Here is a 22,362-nt window from a genome sequence, read left to right as displayed (position 1 = left end):
GCCATTCGAACACTGTGATGCAGAGAGCGACCACGTGAACACATACTACCACAAGTATCCATACTTCCCAGCTGAGAGGGGCCAGGAAGGCGTCCGCTTTCGGATCTGGTTTTCTTACGGGCAACCTGTACAAAGTTTGTTTGTGAACATTGTAAACTGCTACTGAGTAAATTGAATCAGATGAAGCAGAAGTCAGGTACTTCAAAGCTCTATTTTTCTATGTTACGAAGAAGAAAATAAGTATAGTCATTGAGAAAGAAGATGAAGAAAGATGAGGACATGCTAGGAAGAAGAAAGTAAGTTTAAGTCATTGAGAAGCAAGAAGGAACATAAGGTGAAAAAGGCATCCAAGTTCTAGAGCTTAAGACCAATTTTGGTGTAGCACACTAGTATTGATAATTGTTAGACATTGATTGAAATCACAGTAAATCATCCAATTTGACAGTAAATCCGTCATTGTACAGTCGCTTTACATTGTATATACTATAACATAGCCGGCAGATTGCCGGAAAATAGCCGCGATAGACGCTCGTGGCCTTCCATTAACTGAAACACCTAAAGAAATAAGATAGACAGATCGACCACCAGTCCTTTAATAGACCACAAGACTTTTTGGGTTAGCTTCGGACTGTTAATTTTTTGACACATACGTTCTATAAGGAAAAAGCCCTTAAATAGCTATTTCAAAATTGATATTCGAAATCAAAAATTCAAGACTAATAATCACGAATTAGGGCATAAAAGATTGGCACTACTTAGATGCACACTATTAACTAGTAAATCTTCATAAAAAATTAAAGTTCCATAAGTAAAGTTCAGAAGTCATTTTTTTGAGTGACGTAAGTCACGCAATTGACCTAAAAGCAGAAACAACGTCACGTACATAAGTTTTAACTGCAAAGCAATAGAAGTCACTGAAGTAAATTCCAAGAAGTCAATTCCAAGAAGTCAGGTCGTAAGAATCACCGATAGAGACGACGAATTAAAAAAACATAGCAGGACAAGTCCTGAAATACAATCCAAAGAATTGAATGAAAAACAGACCTAATGTACTTGACCAGCAGATCAATTGATCAATCCCAACCATAAAGACAAAATCTCAAAAGCTGAGAACCCAAAAGAATCAAACAAACTAAACAAAAAAATAATCATTGCTAAAACTCTTGAAGCTTTTAACCTGAAGCCCATAAATGACACAATTCAAAATTATCATTAGTTCAGGCACAAGCTTTGAAAGAGATTATTTTGCAGCTAAAGGTAGATAAACTCGAGAGATATGACAAAATGCTTCAAAAAAAACTGAGAAAAGCAAAATTTAAAGTTTCCAAATATCGCTGAAAAAAAGTTAAAAACCAATTTTTTTATCTCTGTAATTCTGTCATGTAACACATCTGCAAAACTTAGAAAAGCTTCGTGGGACAGTTAAGGTCGTTAAACTTAGAAAATGACAAAGAATTCTAAACATTTAAAAAATAAACTTTAAAAAATCTCGCTAAAAACGTGATATTATAATCTTCAGAACCCTTTCATTGTCTCCGGATTCTATCCATTATCCCTATTGCAAGCCTTGAATAGCTTCACTGTAACATGGTAATAATTTTCAGAAAATTGAAAAAAAAAAATTTATCAAGATATTGCTGAAATTCGTGTTATTAATGTATTGATAACCATTCCATTACATCAATCAACTATGCAGTAACTTATTTTCAAACTCTGGAGGAGGTTCTTGGGCCCTAGTGCAGGAAAAAACTCAAAAATTTTCAATATTTTATTTTAAAAACCTGCAAAATTTGTGATATTAAAAAATTGACAACCATTTTAGGGCCACTACAAACTATGCAGCAACAACATACTTAAAACCTTATAGATAGGAGGTTCCCTGGCCAGTGAGAAAAATTACTAAAATTGAAATTTTTCCTTTAAAAAATTGTTAAATTCGAAATACTAAAATCTTGAAACACATTATCCCTATTGCAAGCCTTGAATAGCTTCACTGTAACATGGTAATAATTTTCAGAAAATTGAAAAAAAAATAATTTTATCAAGATATTGCTGAAATTCGTGTTATTAATGTATTGATAAACATTCCATTACATCAATCAAATATGCAGTAACTTATTTTCAAACTCTGGAGGAGGTTCTTGGGCCCTAGTGCAGGAAAAAACTCAAAAATTTTCAAAGTTTTATTTTAAAAACCTGCAAAATTTGTGATATTAAAAAATTGACAACCATTTAAGGGCCACTACAAACTATGCAGCAACAACATACTTAAAACCTTATAGATAGGAGGTTCCCTGGCCAGTGAGAAAAATTACTAAAATTGAAATTTTTCCTTTAAAAAATTGTTAAATTCGAAATACTAAAATCTTGAAACACATTCCCCATTACAAATAAAACTATGCAGTAAACTATTATCAAAACCTAGAGGAGATGCTTTGGCTATTGAGGTTAGAGAAATTGACGAGAATTTTCAAAAACTTGAAAAAAATTCTATCAAAAAACTGCTAAAATTTTTGTGATGTTAAAATGTTGAAAACCACTCCACTACCTAGAAATTATGCAATAACCTATTATTAAAACCAAGAGGAGGCTTCTTGACACCAGGGGCTGAAAAACCTCAAAAAATGACAAAAATTGTCAAAAACCTTGAAAAATTTGTTAAGAATTTGTATAATTTTTGCATTTACGTTTGGAGTACCAAAACATCTAGCTCTTAAAATGGCCATAAAACGTAATTACCTCACGCTAAACACCATTATGAAGCTTCACAACGCTCAATTTCAGACTGGTTCAACAAAAAAATTGGAAAAATGACGAAAAAATGCGAAAATTTGCAGCATTTTGGGCTCAAAAACTCGTAAAAATGACCTTATAATCTCGCATTACGGCCTTCCCAGTAGCTTCAACACTCTAAGCACTTGAAGGACAAGTAAACGCGGCTAAGGGTCTCTAATGAAACTTGATGCCCGCTGAGCTTTACCTGTTTATCCCGTTTTGAAAGCTCGAAGTCATGAAAAGAAGTGAAAACATCTTACAAAAAAAAAGACAGAGCACCAATACAATCCAATTCTTGGATTGTAAAAAAACCACGATGTCCCCAATAATAGCCGCTATCACTTCGCGGCTATTAATAAAAAATTCAACTTTTTTTTCAATTGAAACAAGTGAATTCATGATTATAACCGGTACAGACGCAAAGTTAATTACTTACAAACTAAGTTAAATAAATAAATCCTACAATGTCATTTAACTTTAACATCATAGTGATGTGGTATCTCACAACTTGGCTCTTCGTCTTTTTTTACAACAACCGTGCTAACTGTCAGTTTACTCATATATTCTCCTGCTTTTATATTCAGAATTTAGAAGTTAAAAATACTGACCATGATGCTGAACCCAGAGTGGAAGAAAGGAGAAGTGAAGTCGATGACCTCTGACCTCTCCTTAGTGATGGAAAAAGCGCCGATTCCCAAATCAGCTGCTCCGTTGATCAGATCTCTCACCATTCCATCCCAGCTGCCATTGATCTTGCTTCCTGAAAACGTCATTAAATCATTGGAAACAATTTCAAAGGATTAGTAGAAACTGTTACCCTGGTAGAACATAACCCTCCATAATTGTTATTTGTACACCGTTTTATTGATATAAATAAATTGTATTGGACAGTCCAACCTTTTAAAATACTGTGCAATCTAATATTAGTGCAGCAACACGCATGCCTTGTTCATATATGCTATTGAAAGCAAAAACTTTGTCCACGGAGAAAGAAACAGTTCCTATTATCATTAACATAGCCGGCAGATTGCCGGAATAGCTGCGAAATAGACTTGCGTGCCGTAGAATACAGATGGAAAAAGATACAGAAGTGAGTTGATAATAGTTATCGCCGCCGCCTATAAAACTTACAAGTTTATTTCAAAGGAGGTTGTTTTTGGGTGCAAAAAAAGTTTCCCTGTCGCGTCTCGAACCGACGATCTCCGGATTAACAGCCAGTTGCCTTAACCACTCGGCTGTCCGACCATACAATCTTTTTTCTAACAATCAACTTTGTTTTAGGAACAGATTCTGTTTCTGAATAACCACAATTTTGGTCACGCAGAAAGCGTGAAATCAAGCGCGAAAAAGCCATTTAAGCAGTGACGAGACAGAATGTTCTAGAACAAATGTAAAACGAAAATAAAGCGTCAGACGACGAAACAAAAAAAAACCAAGAGCACCGCAATATAGCTTCGCTCAGCTTACAGCTTCGCAGCTATAAAAAAGCGTAGGCTCAAATCTATAAAATCTTCAGAAATATCGACGCTTGAATCTACTGTTATGGAAGATCAGCAATGCAGACTTCTGGCACAATTGTTACAAGAAAGCCAACTCTTATGTTGATAAAAACACGCTGATGACGCAATAATATTTTTGAGGCAGAATAAAGCCCATTGATAGAGAAACTATCAGGCCCTAATTTGATTGAAGCATTACCTGGTTTGTTCTTGTCCACAATGTATAGATGGTAATGGAAGTCGAGGTCTTGTTTCAACTGGTTTAAAAAGTCAACCATAAGTCCACTGCAGCACTGTAGCATGTCCCTGGTCAGTTGGTACTTGGGTATCTTCACATTGGGGTCACTAAAGTTGAGCTTCTTAAAGGCAGCTTTGTTGGGCAGCAGCTGGTCGTACATTGATGACGTGTACTTGGACGATTCATCGAAGAGTCTGAAAACAGCTTAGTTTGAATTTCACTTTTGTTGCAAAGAAAATGTACATCAAAATCTTTAACCAAGTGCACAAGAGCAAAAAAAATTGAAAAATATACGAAGTTGACAAATGCAGAGATTTGTAAGAATTTTGTGGATTAAGTGTAGGTTACACAATAAAATTAAGGTAATTTTACCTTTAAAAATTACTTACAAGTTATGCATAAGAATAATACTAAAAGCTATACATGAGTCATCCCTTTCCGACCAAACAAATCTGAATTACATCGCTTTCAAAACATCAAAACAAAAGTATAGGCTACGAGACTCTGCTTGAAGTCGTAGAGAACTTCTGGCATTTCCCGGGAACAGCGCAATAGTTCGAGATGTTCAACCAGAATTTCGAGGTGACTTCTGCAGAGCCACGTAACCTTGCTAAAAGCGCGCAACTTAAAAGTTTCAAAATGCCAAAGGTTAATGGAAGTCAACTTCAGGCTATGTACATCAGAATTTCTGACACTTTAACTTCTGGTTGTGCATTTTAAAACTTGCACGTGCGTGTTACAAGCCTAGTTTTAAACATAAATACCTTATGAGAGTCCATTTGTCGTGTGAGTTTGGCTTGAGACATCTAGAAGCAGAGTAACACTCCCATTCTTTGTCTTCACTCTTCAGATACTCAACAAAAGGAGCAGTCACCTTAAAAAATTACAGACCACATCACTCAATTTATAGTCTATTCCTAAACTGACCCAATGTACGCAGTAAGCGAGAGTTAGGAAAACGCCAAAACATAAAATTGAGCATCAATTAGGCAATTTAAACGCCCTTTTTTAACATTCAGCTCTATTTCATCTGACTTTTTAATCAAAATGTTTTATATTTGAATGGAATTCTGTGGCGTGATCTTTGAAGACGTCTAAGTGTATTGCTGATTTAATGTAATTAAGTATATATCACAGAGGAAGGCGATTTATGAATATGTTGAATCAATTCATCTTCTACAGAAAAATATTGTCAACATTATTTATTTCCGCAAAAAGACGACCATTGCAATGGCATAATTTTAAGGCGTTGCTTTTTAACTGTTTAAAAGTTGCACATTAATGAACTAATCAAATCAATTCTCAATTCATTAAATGGTTTTCACAAGATTGATTTTTGCGATGAACATCTTGAATCCAAGTTAAGAGATGGAAACACAAGAGGTCAACCATTTGTTAATTGAACCACTCTGCCAAAAGGAATTGGAAAAGAATTCAATACATCGACGCTCTAAATTCTGATTTTATATAAAGACAAGTTTTAATGGAAGAACTCTTTGATCTCGCTATTTGTCCACATTGTTTTTAAAAACGGCAAGATGTAACTTGTTTTTATGGTCAAAACGGAATCAAAGTTTTTGAGGTTCTGATGTTACAGAATATTATTTCAATTGCTGTAAACGTAGTCTTTCAATAATATAATGAAAAATGAACCTTACATTGATTGAATAATCTTCTAAGATATCTAAGAAACTTTTGTTGTAAAATTCAACATTTTGATGTTCAAATTATTATATTTCAATCTCTTTCCTCCCTTTCCAAAGAAAACAAGTAGGTATACATCACTCGAAAGCATGCAATACCTGATTGATGATATTTGATGCCATTGATTGTTTTTAAAAATCAAGTTGGACCAACCTTTGCAGTGACCCGGACACTCCCCATATCGGTTCCTTCTCTGGGTGTCTGGAAAGAGTTGCCCGGCCACAGAACTGAGTGGAAATTGGTCAGCCGCCCATTGATGAACTCGGCAATCTTCACCCACTCTCGTCTCATTGTTGGTTCCTGCCTCGTCTGTAAGTTCTGCACTTCGAAAGTAAAGGTCGCCAGGTCACCAGCTGGTGTGAAGACACGTTTGTTGTCGGCTGTTGTGGCGTTTTTTAATCTCCTAAAGTTTGAGAAAATTCTTTTAAGCATTTTTTTTTATTTTGGAAAACACTTGATATACTCAAAATTGCCATTCTTAAGATACGGTCCAATTTGGAGTGTATTGTTTGTATGGTCTTTTCGATGTGCGTAAAAGTTGTGTCTATCTTTTTTGTCACTGTCTCTATACAAACCGTAACAGGAAAAGTGTGGCACGCGTTAGCACTCGAAGTAGTCAGGGGCTCTGCTGAAAACTGAACCTGCTATCATCGCAACAGGGTTGATTGAAACCACTACCAATCGGTATTCACTAACAGTGTATCGACGCGGATTTAAGTCACTTCACGATAGTGATAATAAATCTTACCAACCGCTTTTCATCGCCATAGAGAAATGATCAAACTCCAAGGCAAAGCCGAGTTGTCGAATAATTTCGATAGGGCATTAAGAGCCATAAGGTAAAATTTTTATGCAATTCTGTTTACCCTTAAAATTGTTGCAAATATTACTTCAATAAGTTTTTGAATAGAGTAAAAAGTTCGGCGGCGCTTAATATAGATAGCAACAGCAGCAAAAAGAGTGGCAGAAAAATTAGTCTAATCCCAACCAAAGCAGACCGCTGCTGTTTCAGATTTTCGTAAGATTCATCGGGCGCCAACAATTTATTTCATCGAAGAGTTATGAAACTTATGTAATTGTAACACGAGTTGAATAAATTAGCTGGCAGATTGCCAGAAAATAGCCGCACTATCTTCGTAGATCTGCAGTCTCAATAATATAGTAAAAGAACAGACCAAAAAGAAAATTCATTTCATTAAATGCTGAGATGTTAGATTTTTATTAGAAAACTGTATAACTTACTGCTTCTTCTAATAGCTGTTGTCAGATAAATTCCAATTTCAGTAACACACGCTCACTTGACTTTATCTGTTTGAATCAAAATAAAATCATTTTTGAGAGTGAGGTCAGTCACATGTGACCGAAAACTTAATTACGAGAATGAACAAAAAAATCTCTCCAATAAGAGCGAAAAAAATCGTCGAGCATGCAATGCAGTTGAACTTGCATGAAAAAACTAACAAAAAACAAACTAGAAGTGATTGTGACGTCATGTGATCGTAACAAAAATCTTGACGGAGAAATAAAAACATAGCAGGACAAGTCCTGAATAACAATCCAAAGAATCGACTTAACTCTGAGCCTTACGGTGAGTATTTTGCAGCAACATCAATCTAAGAGAGTCAACAAAGCCCTGACTCCATATACGCAAAAATGAACCAAAAAACCAAAGCAATTAGATCATTCTTTTTTCCGAGATTCACTGCTATAAGAATCCCTAGAAATAACAAAAACTACTGATAATATCAACACCATGTGTCCTTAGAGAGAGTACGTATTACAACAACCCTGTGGGTATCAATGAGAGACAAAGCAAAACAGAGAAGAACCAAAGAATATTGGCAAAAAGCTAACTTTGAAAACCAGTGGCGCCAACTAAGAGAACCTAATAACTACAACCCAAAACTTAAACCCAAAAACATATCATAAAAACTTTCGCGAAAACATATCATAAATCATAAGTAAAAAATTATTTCGCTGGGTCTAAAATTACACCGCAGTAGAAAGTCAATAGGAATTTATTGTTCTTCTTGAGGCCAAGCGAAGAGACAGCAACAAAAACACTTAAGTCAAAAAATTAACTTTTAAATTCAAAAAGCAGGTGTTGTAGTAATAAAAACAATTGCTGTAAACTGAAGCCATTAAAAACCACTAGCCATAAACTCAAACACCTAATTAGGTTCATTTACGCCTCATTAGCAACCTGTGATACTGTCATTTCTGATACTAGGTGATAAGACAACAGAGATGATATTAAAAAACATCGAATTTTCAATAACATTTTATGTCAACAAATAGTGCCAAAGTTAAAAGCATTAGCTGCTCATCAATGAGTTCAATCAATTTTAAATCGGCGCCATTAGAAAACATATAAATCATATTAATAGCAAAAAAGAGAAGAAACACTGAAAACAGTATTCAAACTGTCGCACGTGAAAAAATTCGCCTTCAAATACCTAAATTTGTTCAAATACCAGCTTCTGACTCCACTTCAAAGGTATATAAGTGTAAAACAGATACTTAAAAAAGACAGCACACTAATAAAATCCAAATACTTTGGGTTGTAAAAAACATAAGGCCAATAATAGCCTGAGCTATAGCTTTGAGACTATTAAAAATCTATTAGTTTAAATTCATAAACTGATGAAAATATCAAAATGCGAGCTCACTGATAGAACTCTTGACTGGATGTTTTGATGTTGACATTGGGTTCACAGTTGTCTAATACACTTTCTCTCAACAGGTGTTGTCTCCTCTCTGGTGACATTTCATTCAGAGCCTGCTGGATCAACTTCACCGCTTTCTGGAACTTCTCCGCTTCCGTCTCCGTCTCCACAAATCGCACTACACGTGTGAACAGTTGATGAGTTTTTTAAATATATGTTTACATACATTAAACAAACACCTCTAAAAAATCGTTAATTTTGTCAGATAAATAATAATATTAATAATCGTTAATTTTTGTCATACGAACTGAAATTTCTCTCATAGAAATAATACCAGGTTTACGTTAGACTAATAAACACAAACCTCTTAAAAATATTTGTCACTTATTTGTAACATACAAACCAAAATACGAACTGAAATTTCTCTCATAGAAATAATACCAGGTTTACGTTAGACTAATAAACACAAACCTCTTAAAAATATTTGTCATTTATTTGTAATATACAAACCAAAATTGATAGAATTTTTAATTAGAGGAACAGTCCCAAGTTTTTCAAATTGAAATTTTTAATTAATAATGTATATGATAAAGGGGCAACATTTTTGTGGCCGAGTGGAGATTGAACGGGTAAAAAGCCAGTAATCGTCCTCCTCTGCTGAGCCAAATAATTCTGATCAAAAATATTGCCATTATATGAATCAACTCACAATTGTGTTTAAACATAGTAAATTCATTTTCAAACAGAGCTTTAGTTACTCCCAGATCAAATAAGGTTGCACAAAAAATCTCAAAACTGGAATATAGATATGAGGATTGGACGTCTAACCTGCTAGCACACCATCTGGCAACGGATCCATTCTCTTCTGCTCTTCGCTCACGTATCTCTGCAACTCATCAGTGAGGATCCAAGCATACCCATAGGATAGAATGCCCAACTCCTCTGCCCTGTCGAACACTGTAGACATCTCAGACGAATCGGTGTGCACTATGAACACCTGTGAACAGAACGCATGTTTAAAGTGGTGATAACTATCTATTCTGTTTCTGACTCAACAGCTCTGTGGGCATAAAATGTTTAAGACCCTCAAGCGCACGTGCTATTTTTTAAATGGCAACATACAACATAACAGCACAATTTTAACAAGGGGTCAAAAAAGGCACTGGGGGATCCGAAACAGAATAAATCTGGAAATACTTTTAAATACTTTAATACTAATATTAATAATAATGCAGGGCTATATAAAACTATATACAAAGCAGAAAACTATATACAAAGCTGTCGAATCAATCTAAACGCCTGACCAAACAAATGTTTTCAACTGATTTTTTTTTTTAAAAAAAAAAGTAACGAGATCATCATTGAGAACCAGTTAAGGCAAATAACATTTGTCCCGCTTTAAGCTCTGTTTCACAACAAAATTTAGAAACAGAAAACTAAAACATAGCCGTCAGATTGCCGGAAAATAGCCACCGTTTACGCGCTCGATGCACATCGGGATTGAAACAGAAAAAGGAAAAAAGGAGATAAATTGACCGAACTTTTTTTAAGGATTAAAAAGTGTTCTAATTCGGCGTGCAGTTTCAGTCGGACTCTAAAACTATTCTTAGTTCAGCTTCTAAATTGAAAACTAATAAGCTTAATACCAATGTCAGCTAGCAAACACTCTAATGAACTTTGATAACCTAATTCTTAATGATTTAATGACCGGGCTTTATCGGTTTATCCCGTCACTTTTGATTTTGCTCTTTTGACCTTGACTGTATTCACTATCTTGCGTAATGCATTGAGTGAATGGATTTAAAAACCATTCAGTTGAAACAGTGAGTGAGGTAAGTCAGAAGTCAAACGTGAAAGTCGTGACTTATTGAAAATGAAAAACGTGATCAAAAGGTAAAGCGAAATAAAAAAAACATAGCAGGACAAGTCCTGACGTACAATTCAAAGAATTTTCATTGACTAGACAAAAGACTAGACCTAGAATGGACTATGAGTGAATTGAGAAAACCATTTTAAAAAAAATCAGATCAAAAAATAAGAAAAAAAAACAAAAAAATCAATGTCAAAATGCCGCATGTGAACAAAAAACCACTAGCGAGTAATGAAAATTTAATTCAAACAAAAAAAATAGGCCTAAAATGAGCTGTGAATGGATTGGGAAAACCATTTAGAAAAAAATCCGATCCAAAAAATCGAAAAAACAGTAAAAATGAGAGTGAAATTGCCGCATGTGAACAAAAAAACCACCACCGAGAAACCGAATTTTTGTTCAAACACCGTTTTCTCATTCTACTTTAAAATTAGAGCGAAAAAAATTCACACCGCAAAACCACTCGCTTTTTCGCTCCATTTCCTGTTTCGGCGTGACCAAAATCACTACTCCAATTTGACATCAAAAATCATGAAAATGTGTGAACAGATCTTAAAAAAAAAGACAGCGCCCCAATACAATTCAAATTCTTTGAATTGTAAAAAAGAAGAGCGCATAAATAATAGCCGTTGAGAGGCTGACGGCGGCTATTAAACAAAAAACGACTAACGTCGGATAAATTGCTCTCGAACGAAAGGCGAGAAGCAATTTAATTTATGGGTATAGATTAGAAATTTTTGATTTTTTCCGTTTGTGACCCCCCGTTTAGTGGGCGCATAATATTTGCACCCCCCTCCCAGATGAACGTGCCATATTTTTACATAATGATTTACTATGTAATGGCACGTGCTCTGTAACAGAGAGAGGGGGGGGGGTAACGTTCTGGGAGGGGGGCACAAACGGAAAATATGCGAAATTTTTTATGGGTGCAAAAACCCCGAAATCATAGGGGTTCGAAATCGCAACCAGCAGGATAGCAGTCTAACATCTTAACAATTAGCTACAACAGTTTTAGCTACAAACATTACCTACAACAGCTACAACTCCTCAACCGCTCACAATCGCTCTCCTAATAGCAACAAGCAATGAGAGCAATTAAGGTCTCTCGAAAATAAAGAAGTTAAGCGTGAAAAATTCACTTGAGAAATCACAGAATTTTCTAGAACAAAATCACAAAGATTAAAACTTTTGCTTTAAAAATGACTAACACGTTTAAAATAATTGTTTCGAACTTCGGTGGAGAGCAATCATTCACATTTTTAGCATATTGGATATCTGTATTCTACGATTATGTACGCAAACAGTATAACCCTTAGCAGTCAACGGATGCGAATTGTGGAAGATTCTTAACATCTGAGAGATTGCCACAAAATAGCTGCGATAGTTGCTTAGATCTAGCTTACCTTCATTCAATTGACATTATCTCCTTCAATTAAGGTGAGCAACAAAAATTGAGCGTTCAATCCCAAAAATTGAGTCGTAACAAAAATCTTGAGAAATAAAAAAAAATGACAGGGAACAGTTCTGAATTACAATTCAAAGAATTTCTATTGACTAAATAAAACTCTAGTAATAGAAATGACTAGGATTCCATTTGCTAAACCAATTGAAAGAATCACGATCGAAAAACAGTAGAAAAATCAAAGTCAAAATGCAGCAAGTGAACAAAAAACGACTATGAAGAAAACATTTTTTTCAAACACTGTCTACTCAATTTAAGTTAAAACTCAAGTTAAATAATTTTACACATCAGAACCACTCGATTTTTTGCTCCATTTCCTGCTGCGCGTGCCAAAAATCACTAATGAAAATGGAATTCGAAATCATGAAAATGTGTCAACAGATCTGTAAAAAGACAGCTCTCCAATACAGTTCAAGTTCAATTGTAAAAAACCAACACAATGCTAATAGTACCCCGCTATCGCAGCTATTCACGCGATCTTGAATTTCCACTTGGAGGGCAGCTTCGATTTTTCGATGATGTCTGGGCTGCGAGATTTCAAATTGGTCGTGTTCAAAAACATTGTTCTGACGCTGTTTGCAGTACTACAGAGATTTCAGATTGTTTCACATTTCGTGCACATATATAGAAAAAATAAGTTCTTTTCTACATTTATTTGTTATTTTGAGAGATATTACAATGTCTTCCACGCGGACTCAATATCTTGCAAGTTTAGAAGTCTCGCGACGCCAGCGGACTGTATTTATACAGATTTAAAAGTAGGACACTATTCGTTGAAAGTGTTGTTGCATTGTCCGCGGTGGTCGCGCTCTTTTGTTGTTTCCAATGACTGTTTGTATACCCAAATGTGGGGACGTGGAAATTATTCACACATACATGATTATAGAACCGATTTTCTCCCTAATTTTTTAAGCAATGTCCCCGCCCGAATGAGAAAGGAGAAGGGGAACACACCCAGAACATACTGGAAAAATCTCAAGTCCGTTTTTTTTAATAGACTTGAGATAATTTTCCGACAGAAGTTAGCTATTTAATTCAAAACCATGTTTCTCAGGTCCTCGGCGATTAACAAAAGACTATCTTGCAAGAATCTTACAAGAGAAAACGCCTATCTTACAAGATCTTACAAGATAGGCGTGTACGCTCGACTAGGGATAAGACATGTGCAAAACTTCGAAAGCCTGACCGACCTTGAATCCATTGTTCCTGAGCTCTTTGAGGGTGAGAGAGATGTTAGTGTTGTCATTCGCATCCACACGGGCAACCTGGAACACAACAGGAGTAAAACTAACTTTTTGTGGTTCTGAAAAACAGCTCTTTGGACAAACACCTCTAATCATAAATTTAAAATTAACAAATGTTGGAGTTCTCAACGCTGGTTGGAATTCAGATTACAAAATTCGTTTCTATTCATTATTTGATTAAAGCATTGTTTTCCGGTGCACTCCTTAAAAATCACCATCGCTCTTGTATATTGTCATTTTCTAATGCTACAATTTGATAAATTAAAAAAAATAATAAGTAACTGTTGAATTAAATTTCGATCCAATAAGCACTTATCAATTAAAAAATTGTCGTACAAATGAAAGAAGGATAACTGAACATGGACACTTGTAAGATAATAACCTCCATTGAATCATTTCAGACTTTGATTCTTCCTAATTTTACACAATCACTATTTCAAGTACGAATTTAAAGTATCATAACAGTAATATTATCTTTAAATTGATGTCATAACCCCCGAGATATGACATCTACCGGGACATCAAACATTTGATACCTGTAACTTCCAAGTGTCCCTCTCCATAGGGGAGTATACAGTCTGTCTCTGGATGGAGTTGATGAATCCGTCATTTACGACGTCATAGGTAGTCAGCACCGCAAAAGAGAACAAGCCATACTTTCTCAGGAACTCAATCATTGGCTGTGATTGAACAGATAAAGGAGCCACTAGACGCAGAAACATCGGGTGGGTGTCCTGAAAAAATAAAATAGCTAGCTGTTATAAAGTAAATTCTGACGAAAATAAATGTTTTTAAATTAATTAAACATTTTTTATAAAGTTGAAACTCAAAGTCAAATGGATGGACCTACACAGGATGGACCTCAAATGAGGCTACAAAACGTCTGATTGCTTTATTGCATTCGCGCTCTAATTTGAGATCAGCTCAAAACCTGGTCCACTTTATCACTACTTTGGGAAACTCTGATTGATCAACCAGAAAATATTTCATCGATATTAACTCTCTTAAAACTACAGCTGAGCTTCGGTAAAATAACACAGAAAACATATTTTAAGGAGCCGTAAGCTTGTCATTCGGAAAACTCGGATATTTTATTTATACTTTGAATTGTAAAACATAACCGAATGACAAAAAAAAAATCTCTCGACAAATTGGGAATGGATCTTTTTCTGCTAGCGCCCCCAGCCATATATAGCCGTTATTTTAGCACCCCCCCCCCCAAAAAAAATTGCAGTTTTTGCCAATTGTAAGAGCGATATTTGCATTTCAATGAAACAAGAGTGTCTAGGTAGCTTGAATTCTTCTACTAGCAGCCATAAGAAAAATGAGTTAATCAATTTGAGTTTTGTCAAAAAATGAGTTTTGTCAATTTTACTTGAGTATTCAATTTATGCCCAAATTTTGACGTAATTATTGTGTATGCAAGTTTCCTCAAAAAGTTTGAAATAAATCTTGAAATTCTAATTCAAGTGCAATCACCCTAGGGTCAGCGATTTAAAACCCTCTATGATTTATGTTTAAACACACACTTAAAATAGAGCAATGAAACTCAATTGACTTTGAATTGACATTTTGTTTTAAATTGCTGCACAAAGTTAAATTGAGCAGCTAATAAATGAGATAAAGAGATCGATTTAGATCACGAACAACTCTCGAAATAATCATGCGTGAATTAAAAATGGTTCGAAAACGTAAAATCATTTAGACGCAATGTCCCATGAAAAAGACTATTATTAACCAAATATATGGCCGCTGCATAGAGTAATAATTTCTCAGTAACTGACATGACTAAAGATTTTGGTCCCACAAAACTTGGGGGGTCTATAATGGGAAGGGAACCAGTTTTTTTGTTATAGATAAAATACGGGCAATCAATCTAAGCTAATAAATATAATCCAGCAACCGTATAGTAATACCCCAGCCTCGCACCCGTAATAACCAACTACTAATTGATTCTCACAAGGAGACAAAATTCGGTGCACTCACCAAAAAATTATGCTAAAATGCAGATCAGCAACTATTTCACGTACTCGAAATATTTCATCTGTAAATTTGCAGGAGCTGTAAAGTCTCAAACAAGATTTTGTTCTTTCGTTAACAAGATTGAGCTACTTGTAATTCCGCTTATGGTTTATGTATATGTTAATGGTCGTGATTATTTAGCGGTATTGAAATATTGGATATCTTCCTATCTCCCCGGCGTAATAAGATCACCTAACTAATATTTCTTATTAACACTCTTATAATGATATAATTAAATGTATATATCATTTACCTATGATATCGCTTACCACGTTCTACCATCACTTATTAGGATACACAAACTGCAATCAGTTCATGCAGGGTCATGAAAGACAAAATTTTATTGAATATATTCGAATTCTCTGTTCAATTTTGTTAAAAGAAGTAGAATTTAACATTTTTTTTAAAATAAAAAAACGGAAATTTCGCTTTCGCACGAGCCCCTTTTGTGGTTTTGCAAGTGATTATTATTTGCACCACTAAGCGCACGTGCTAGGTTACCTCATTATGATTTTCTCGGGAGACTGATGCAAGACCAAAGACAGCTCCTACGATTCTGTGTGCAGCAAAGAATGTTCCCACAGGTCTCAAATTTGTGAAAATTTTCCGATATTCTGAGAGGACAATCTCTTTCGACAATCAGTTTCGCAAAGCTCAAACTGAAGCAATTGTTCTAGAGCAACCATGTTACAAAGTTTCTTCATTACGAAAAATGAAAAAATTCACAAATCTCATTTCAATATGATTTTAAGAAATATTAAACCACCAGCATTGCCAATTATTTAGCTACAAAAAATAACTAGCTCCTCGGAAAGTTAAAGTTCAACAAGAACAATCAGTCGCAAAGAAAATTTATCTTAACGAAACACAGACAGCAATTTGCAAAATATAAGTGAATTCAATAGGTTTACAAATAAATGGCCAATTTTTTTCTTATATAACTTTTATCACATTGAAAACATGCTCACTGATGAAACTTTCACAAAATATTTAGGCAAGATCCAGTTAAAAGTTATTCTCAAAAATACCACCGAATATCAAACAATCATCAGAAATTAGACTTGTTTGTCAAGTTTTCGTCTTTTTGGTACGATCTCTATTCAAAGTTGTTTTTGAATCATTTTTCCTGTATTCGAAAATTTCTGCAACTGCATAGTTTAGACCGAACGTAACAGAAAATATTTCCGTTCATTATTTAGGTGACAAATCAATGAATTAGATTGAAATTAAAATTTTTTACTCATTTTTCGTAATGAAATATTAAAGTTTTTCGACTGTTAATAAACTTCACGTAAATGGATTCTGTTTTATTATGATTCAATTAAATTTGAATTAAGTTGAGAGAGTACCTTATAAAATCAACCAAGTATAAATTGAGAGAACGGTTGCAATGTTGGCAAAGATAAAATTTTTCTTTGTTCTTTACTCACGTGGCTATTTTTTTGTTTTTCTACAAAAAAGAACAATTTGCGCAAAAAATTACATGAAAAAAAATATTTCTCAACTTTTCGGAAAAAAAATTGCTGATTGGACTTTCTTATTTTATATTTAAAGTGAAAATGGAGTGGTCCCATTATAGACAAAATATAAATGCACATAAAATATAGTCGTATATATATATAAAATGGGGGTCGTCTACAATGGTGAAAGAACCTGAGATTTTCTATCCAATGGTCACTTATTATCTTTAATTGCTCAACACAGAGTGGATTTCCTAGAAAAAGAACTGACAACTATTGAGTTTGCTTTACAATCACAGCTTTTAATGCCACCACCCCCCCCCCCCCCAAAAAAAAAAAAAAAAAAAAAACTAACATTTCCAACGTCAAGCTAAGTCATTAGATCGGAAGGCAGCAAATAAAACGGGCACTAGATCTAAAGGGGATTTATTGCAGGTTTAATTTAAGGTATTCATTTCTCTTCTGCAATTTAATGCATGTTTTTGCACTGGCAATGGCTTCAATATGTTAATAAGACATGACTAGCCATTACTGCAGTTATGTAAGATTATAAGGGTCTGTAGATAACAATCAGAGGACCTGCTCAGTTTGGACCCCCACGCTCTTGTTACCGGGGAGTATAACGTATGGGGAGCACAAACGGAAAAGATCCTAATTGTAGATGTTCATATCTACATGGGGGGAGGGCTCCGTCGCTTCGATCTACCGTTCAGAAATCGACCAACGTATCGTATCGTCTACCCGCAATATGGCTACAATTTAGTTACTATATTTGGCTATAATTTACACCGTGAACCCTGCAGCTCCAGTTGCCCAAAGAAGACGTCAAATGTCTCTGTCAGGTGCTGTCAATTAACGCGGATTCATTGCGTGACCTTAATCGATACCACGTGCGCACATATAGCTTCACGCTATTTTACGGCTAAGTACTAAGATTCCGTGTACAGCTTGTGTTTTTGACAGTGACTAGAAGCGGTTCTAAATAAACACTTAAATAAGCAAATAATTCGAATAGTATGTAGAACGTTAAAGGATCTCAGAGTTTTGCTGCCTGGAAATTATGGATATGTTTGTTTTATTCATCCCTCCATATTGACATTTTGCGGTTAGCTTTTTGCATGAATTAGAAGTTCCCGGGCTGAGATGGGTAACAAGAGATCGAGATAGCATTAGAAATAAAATGATTTTAAACGCTAATCGTCTTCATATACGTTATTGACCTCACCAACGTTACGTGCCCTCAGCAATACACAAATGATGCCATAAATAACGCTTTGCCTATGAAAAATACTCAAATACATGAATCAAATTCTAATATGAGTCACGAATTTTATTTTATAAAACAAAAACCCATCTGTGTGGCCAACTTTCATCTTTTCAGTCATCAAAGTTATTAATTAAATCAATCCCCTGATAACGAAAATACGATTACATGTATCATGATACCATGAAACTGTTCACGCGTCACAAACTTAGACGAAAGTCGCCTTTTTGACTTTTCGCTTCCTCTTCAGCGCTTTTTTAGTTGACTTGAGGTCAATGGGCTGTACATGGAACTAACTTGACATGCAATGCGCAATCTTAAAAGCATAAATTGGGGGCAGCCTTTGAAAATTAGATTTTTAATGGAAAAGCAATTATTCCCAGCGGGATCTTTTCCTGCAGAAGCGTGAATAAAGAATTTTTCACCCCTTTCTCCGCCCACTGAAGTAAGAAATAGATCCGAAAAGGGCTTCTAGAGAATTAGGGCAACATTTAAATGGCTTTGCTAAGTAAATACTTGATTCCTTCTAATCCGACCACCAATTTGTTCATAACAAGCGAGAGAAAGGTGCTGAGATTGTTCAAAATTAACCCAAATTGGGTCTTAGTGTCAATTTGAAGCTTGAAATATTTTGCGTAGGAAGCGCAGATTTATTTTGTCATGTCAGTTAAGATAAAATGCTTTTAGTGACAACGACAGGTAAACGGTCAATAAATTTAAAGCCCAATCTCAATTGAGGTGAAGTCGAGATCAACTGACGTTTCAAATATTTGACCAAACAAGCAAAACACAATTATCAAAATATTAAATTAAGTAAGAAACAATCGAAGCTATCTACATTGTGGAGACAAAAACGGTCGGTGGGAAGACAAAAAATAATGTACCCTGCAATAGTTCAAAGCAAAAGCTTCCGTATCAAAAAATTGACCTCAAAATGCTTTAAATTTACAAAGGCTCCAATTTTCTATCAATATGTTAAAAGCAGCTGTCATAAAAATTTTGATTATTTCATTTGAGTAGCATTTTCTTGGAAACAAAAACGTCAAACAATTAAGAGAACGTTATTTTGATCAGTTAAGCGATATTAGCAACAATCATGAGTTGTCGGTTAATGGCACGGAAATTTAAAACTGTGGTAACTTCCCGATGGAAAGACTTTAAAAAACTCAACATCTTTATTAAAAAAAGTCCCGTTAAAGGGGCTCAATTAAAGAAAATCTAAAGTGCAGGTAATTATGTGACGCAATTCAAATTACTCCAAGTTAAAACAAAGGCGTCAGTTACACAATACAATTGAGCTGAAATTCATCAAAGAAATCTCAGTAGCTCCAAAAACTTGGAAACTGAAAACTGTAGATTTTAAAAGAACAAAACAAACAATAGATACCGAGAATGCGTCAAAAATAATTGCTCGCCAACAATCATTAAAATATATATAAAATTTACAAACTGCGAAAATTCAACCAACTTCTACCAGAAAAAGAAAACGTGATGCTACTAAACAAAAAAATTGTTGCAGCTGAGGAAATCAAGTCGAGATAAAAAAGTCTGGATTCTATGAAAAACAAATGACCAACTTCCAAATAAAAAATAATAAAAAAAATCAGAAATTTTTAAAAACTTGTTACTTGTGTTCCTAGCTGAATAACATTGAAAAAACATTCTATTATCTAATTTACACAATTCGGATACTATTTCATTGTTTCGTGGAGGAGAACTTAAAACCCTTAATGGGAAAATCATATTATTTCGTGAATATTTCTTTGTCTACAGTTTTCTGACAACGTGACATCAAAATTTTAATCGATTGAACAATTATATCAGAAACAAAAGTTCTCAGCTAAATTTACTATTTAAATTGAATAGTTTTGATGATCTTAAGGACAACAATGATCTCTTGTTTTGCTGTATTATCCAAGGTTACAACATTCACACCTATCATAATTTTTGCAGGTTTAAGGAGAAAAAAGGCTATTTGCAAAAAAAAACAAATATTGCAATTCGACTAAAAATTATACTTTTTTGAATAACTCTAACTTATGCATGAATTATTATTCAAAAAACACATGAACTAAATTTAAAGAAGTTCTAACATAATAATTTGGACTATACACACCAACCAGGCTGACCTTTCTTAGATACCATATCAGAGACCCTATATAGTTCCATCCAAGTCCAAGTCAAGGCAAAATTTCGTGTATGATCTTGCTGTGGTTTCTAAGAAACCATATACGATCTTGGGTGTGTTTTTTAAGATTTTAGATATAAAAAGTAGTTTAAGCAGAGCAGCACATTTTTGATGATTTTATCACAGATCGAATATTCTATGATCTTGGATATGGTATCTAAGAAATCATAATGGTCTTGGATATGGTATCTAAGACACCTTGTATGATCTTGGAAATGGTTTCTAAGATTCAGCAAAAAATAATAAGATGCAACCAATTGAAAACCTTTCATTCCATTATCACAAAGAGCAAGTTGTAAGATCTTGGATATGGTATCTAAGAAATGATTATGGTTGCGGGTATGGTATCTGAGAAACGGCAAGCCTTTGACAACAAAAAGGACTGCAAGGTTGACGAAAATAGACAGAACCAAAACATTGACAATAACGATGATCGCTTATGTGCGTCCGCACATAATGTCCTAGCACTGAAGCATTGTCATTGACATTTAAAATCAAATAAATTTCAATAAATGACCTAAGTAATAAAAAAATAATGGCCTGACTGTGAACAGATTATCAATAAATTTTTAAACGTCTACCTCGTTTTCAACTCTCAATTGTACATACTGATAGCAAATTGCAGCTCTTCGGTTCCCTTTTCTACCATAGGCAAAGTACTGGTGAGCAAGCGGTGGGCATAAATATTGAATCATTTTACTGCCATGAAGACGACAGACAAACGGAATTTTTTTTCAGTTTAACCATTTGATTCCTGCAAAAATTTTACAGGAGAAAAGCCACTGCTAATAATCTGCTTTATTTAATGATAAAACTTTTAATTGTTTTCTTATAAAAAAACCCAACGTATCATAAGGAAAAATGATAATAGGACTTTTGGTTGGTGCAACACCTCTTCTTTTGTTCTCAAAAAATAAGCAAAATTTTGCGACGGCTTCTTAATAAAAAGTATTGCTTGGCTGATTATCCACTGTTGGCCACATCAATTGTCTTTAACATCTCTAGTGTAGGAAACAAAATATAAACCGATGCCTTTCATTTCCTGGAAATGAGTCCTCATGATATACGAAAACTATAGAAAATGGCGTTGATCCCGATTTCCACAAATTTTGCCAACAAAATTGCATGTAGCGGTATCTTTTTAAAAAGTTTTGATATCAAAAAATCAGAAACCTCATGAGGATACTGTATTTAAATCAAAACTGAGAATAATAAAATTTGGTTACATATTTATTTAAAAAATTGAATAGATTCAAAAGGTTGCGGGTTAGGCTATTGTTTAGGTAAATGTGGAATGATTTTAAGCGATTTGAAAGAGTGAACTGGCAACAGAAAATGTCTCTCCAACAATCAATTCAGTTTTAACGGGCCCTGTTAAGTGCAACACTTTTCTGTGTCTCCGCAAAAGATATGCATCAGCCAAAATTGACAGGACAAAAAAATAGGGGGTTGGAACTATAATCATTTAATATTTTGAATTGTAGCGCAAAAACATAATATCGAGAGAAAATAGCCTGAAAAAATTGGAGATACCAAGAAACACGTCAAAGCGCAGACCGAAATCAAAAACTCTTATGTCAGAAATCAAATGACAGCACTCAAAACACTTACGCATACAAAACTGGGAACTTGAAAACAAGGGTCTAACTCAAAAATAATCATGTTTCGGCTTTTTTTTTTAATTTTCAGTTTTCGTCTTTCCTTACACAAATTTTTTCCATGGTCTCGGGTAAACTGATAAGTTGACGTTGAATTAGTCTCTTAACTAATTGTTTTTAATTTAAATGGAGCAAAAGAGGGTTCCTCTGCATTTTCGTAGCAAAATTTTCCGAAATAGAAAACTAAATTAATCGTGCAGCTGTTCATTTGACGCGGTTCGATTAAAATAGTTTGCTGTTAAACCATTAACTAAATTAGCAGCCTAGAGTACTAGCCTCCATTAGGTGACCGCAAACAGAATGAATCAGTTT

The 22,362-nt window shown here is 34.5% G+C and overlaps 1 protein-coding gene across 1 annotated transcript in view; it reads right to left on the bottom strand.

Annotated features, from left to right (window-relative positions):
* Window positions 1–22,362, bottom strand: part of LOC142340317 (uncharacterized) — a 94,470-nt gene that overhangs the window by 36,914 nt on the left and 35,194 nt on the right. Inside the window, exons 4-13 of the mRNA XM_075390891.1 lie at window positions 13,995–14,192; window positions 13,405–13,479; window positions 9,711–9,879; window positions 8,886–9,060; window positions 6,370–6,619; window positions 5,277–5,386; window positions 4,474–4,706; window positions 3,384–3,535; window positions 3,309–3,319; window positions 3–113 (exon numbers count right to left, since the gene is read on the bottom strand). Coding sequence (XP_075247006.1) covers window positions 3–113; window positions 3,309–3,319; window positions 3,384–3,535; window positions 4,474–4,706; window positions 5,277–5,386; window positions 6,370–6,619; window positions 8,886–9,060; window positions 9,711–9,879; window positions 13,405–13,479; window positions 13,995–14,192 — 1,484 coding nt within the window. The remainder of the gene's footprint in view (window positions 1–2; window positions 114–3,308; window positions 3,320–3,383; window positions 3,536–4,473; window positions 4,707–5,276; window positions 5,387–6,369; window positions 6,620–8,885; window positions 9,061–9,710; window positions 9,880–13,404; window positions 13,480–13,994; window positions 14,193–22,362) is intronic.

The sequence above is a fragment of the Convolutriloba macropyga genome, chromosome 5 (assembly GCF_964194025.1).
Source record: "Convolutriloba macropyga chromosome 5, txConMacr16.3, whole genome shotgun sequence".
Lineage (NCBI taxonomy): Eukaryota > Metazoa > Xenacoelomorpha > Acoela > Convolutidae > Convolutriloba > Convolutriloba macropyga.
This window is presented reverse-complemented; position numbering and strand designations above follow the sequence as displayed.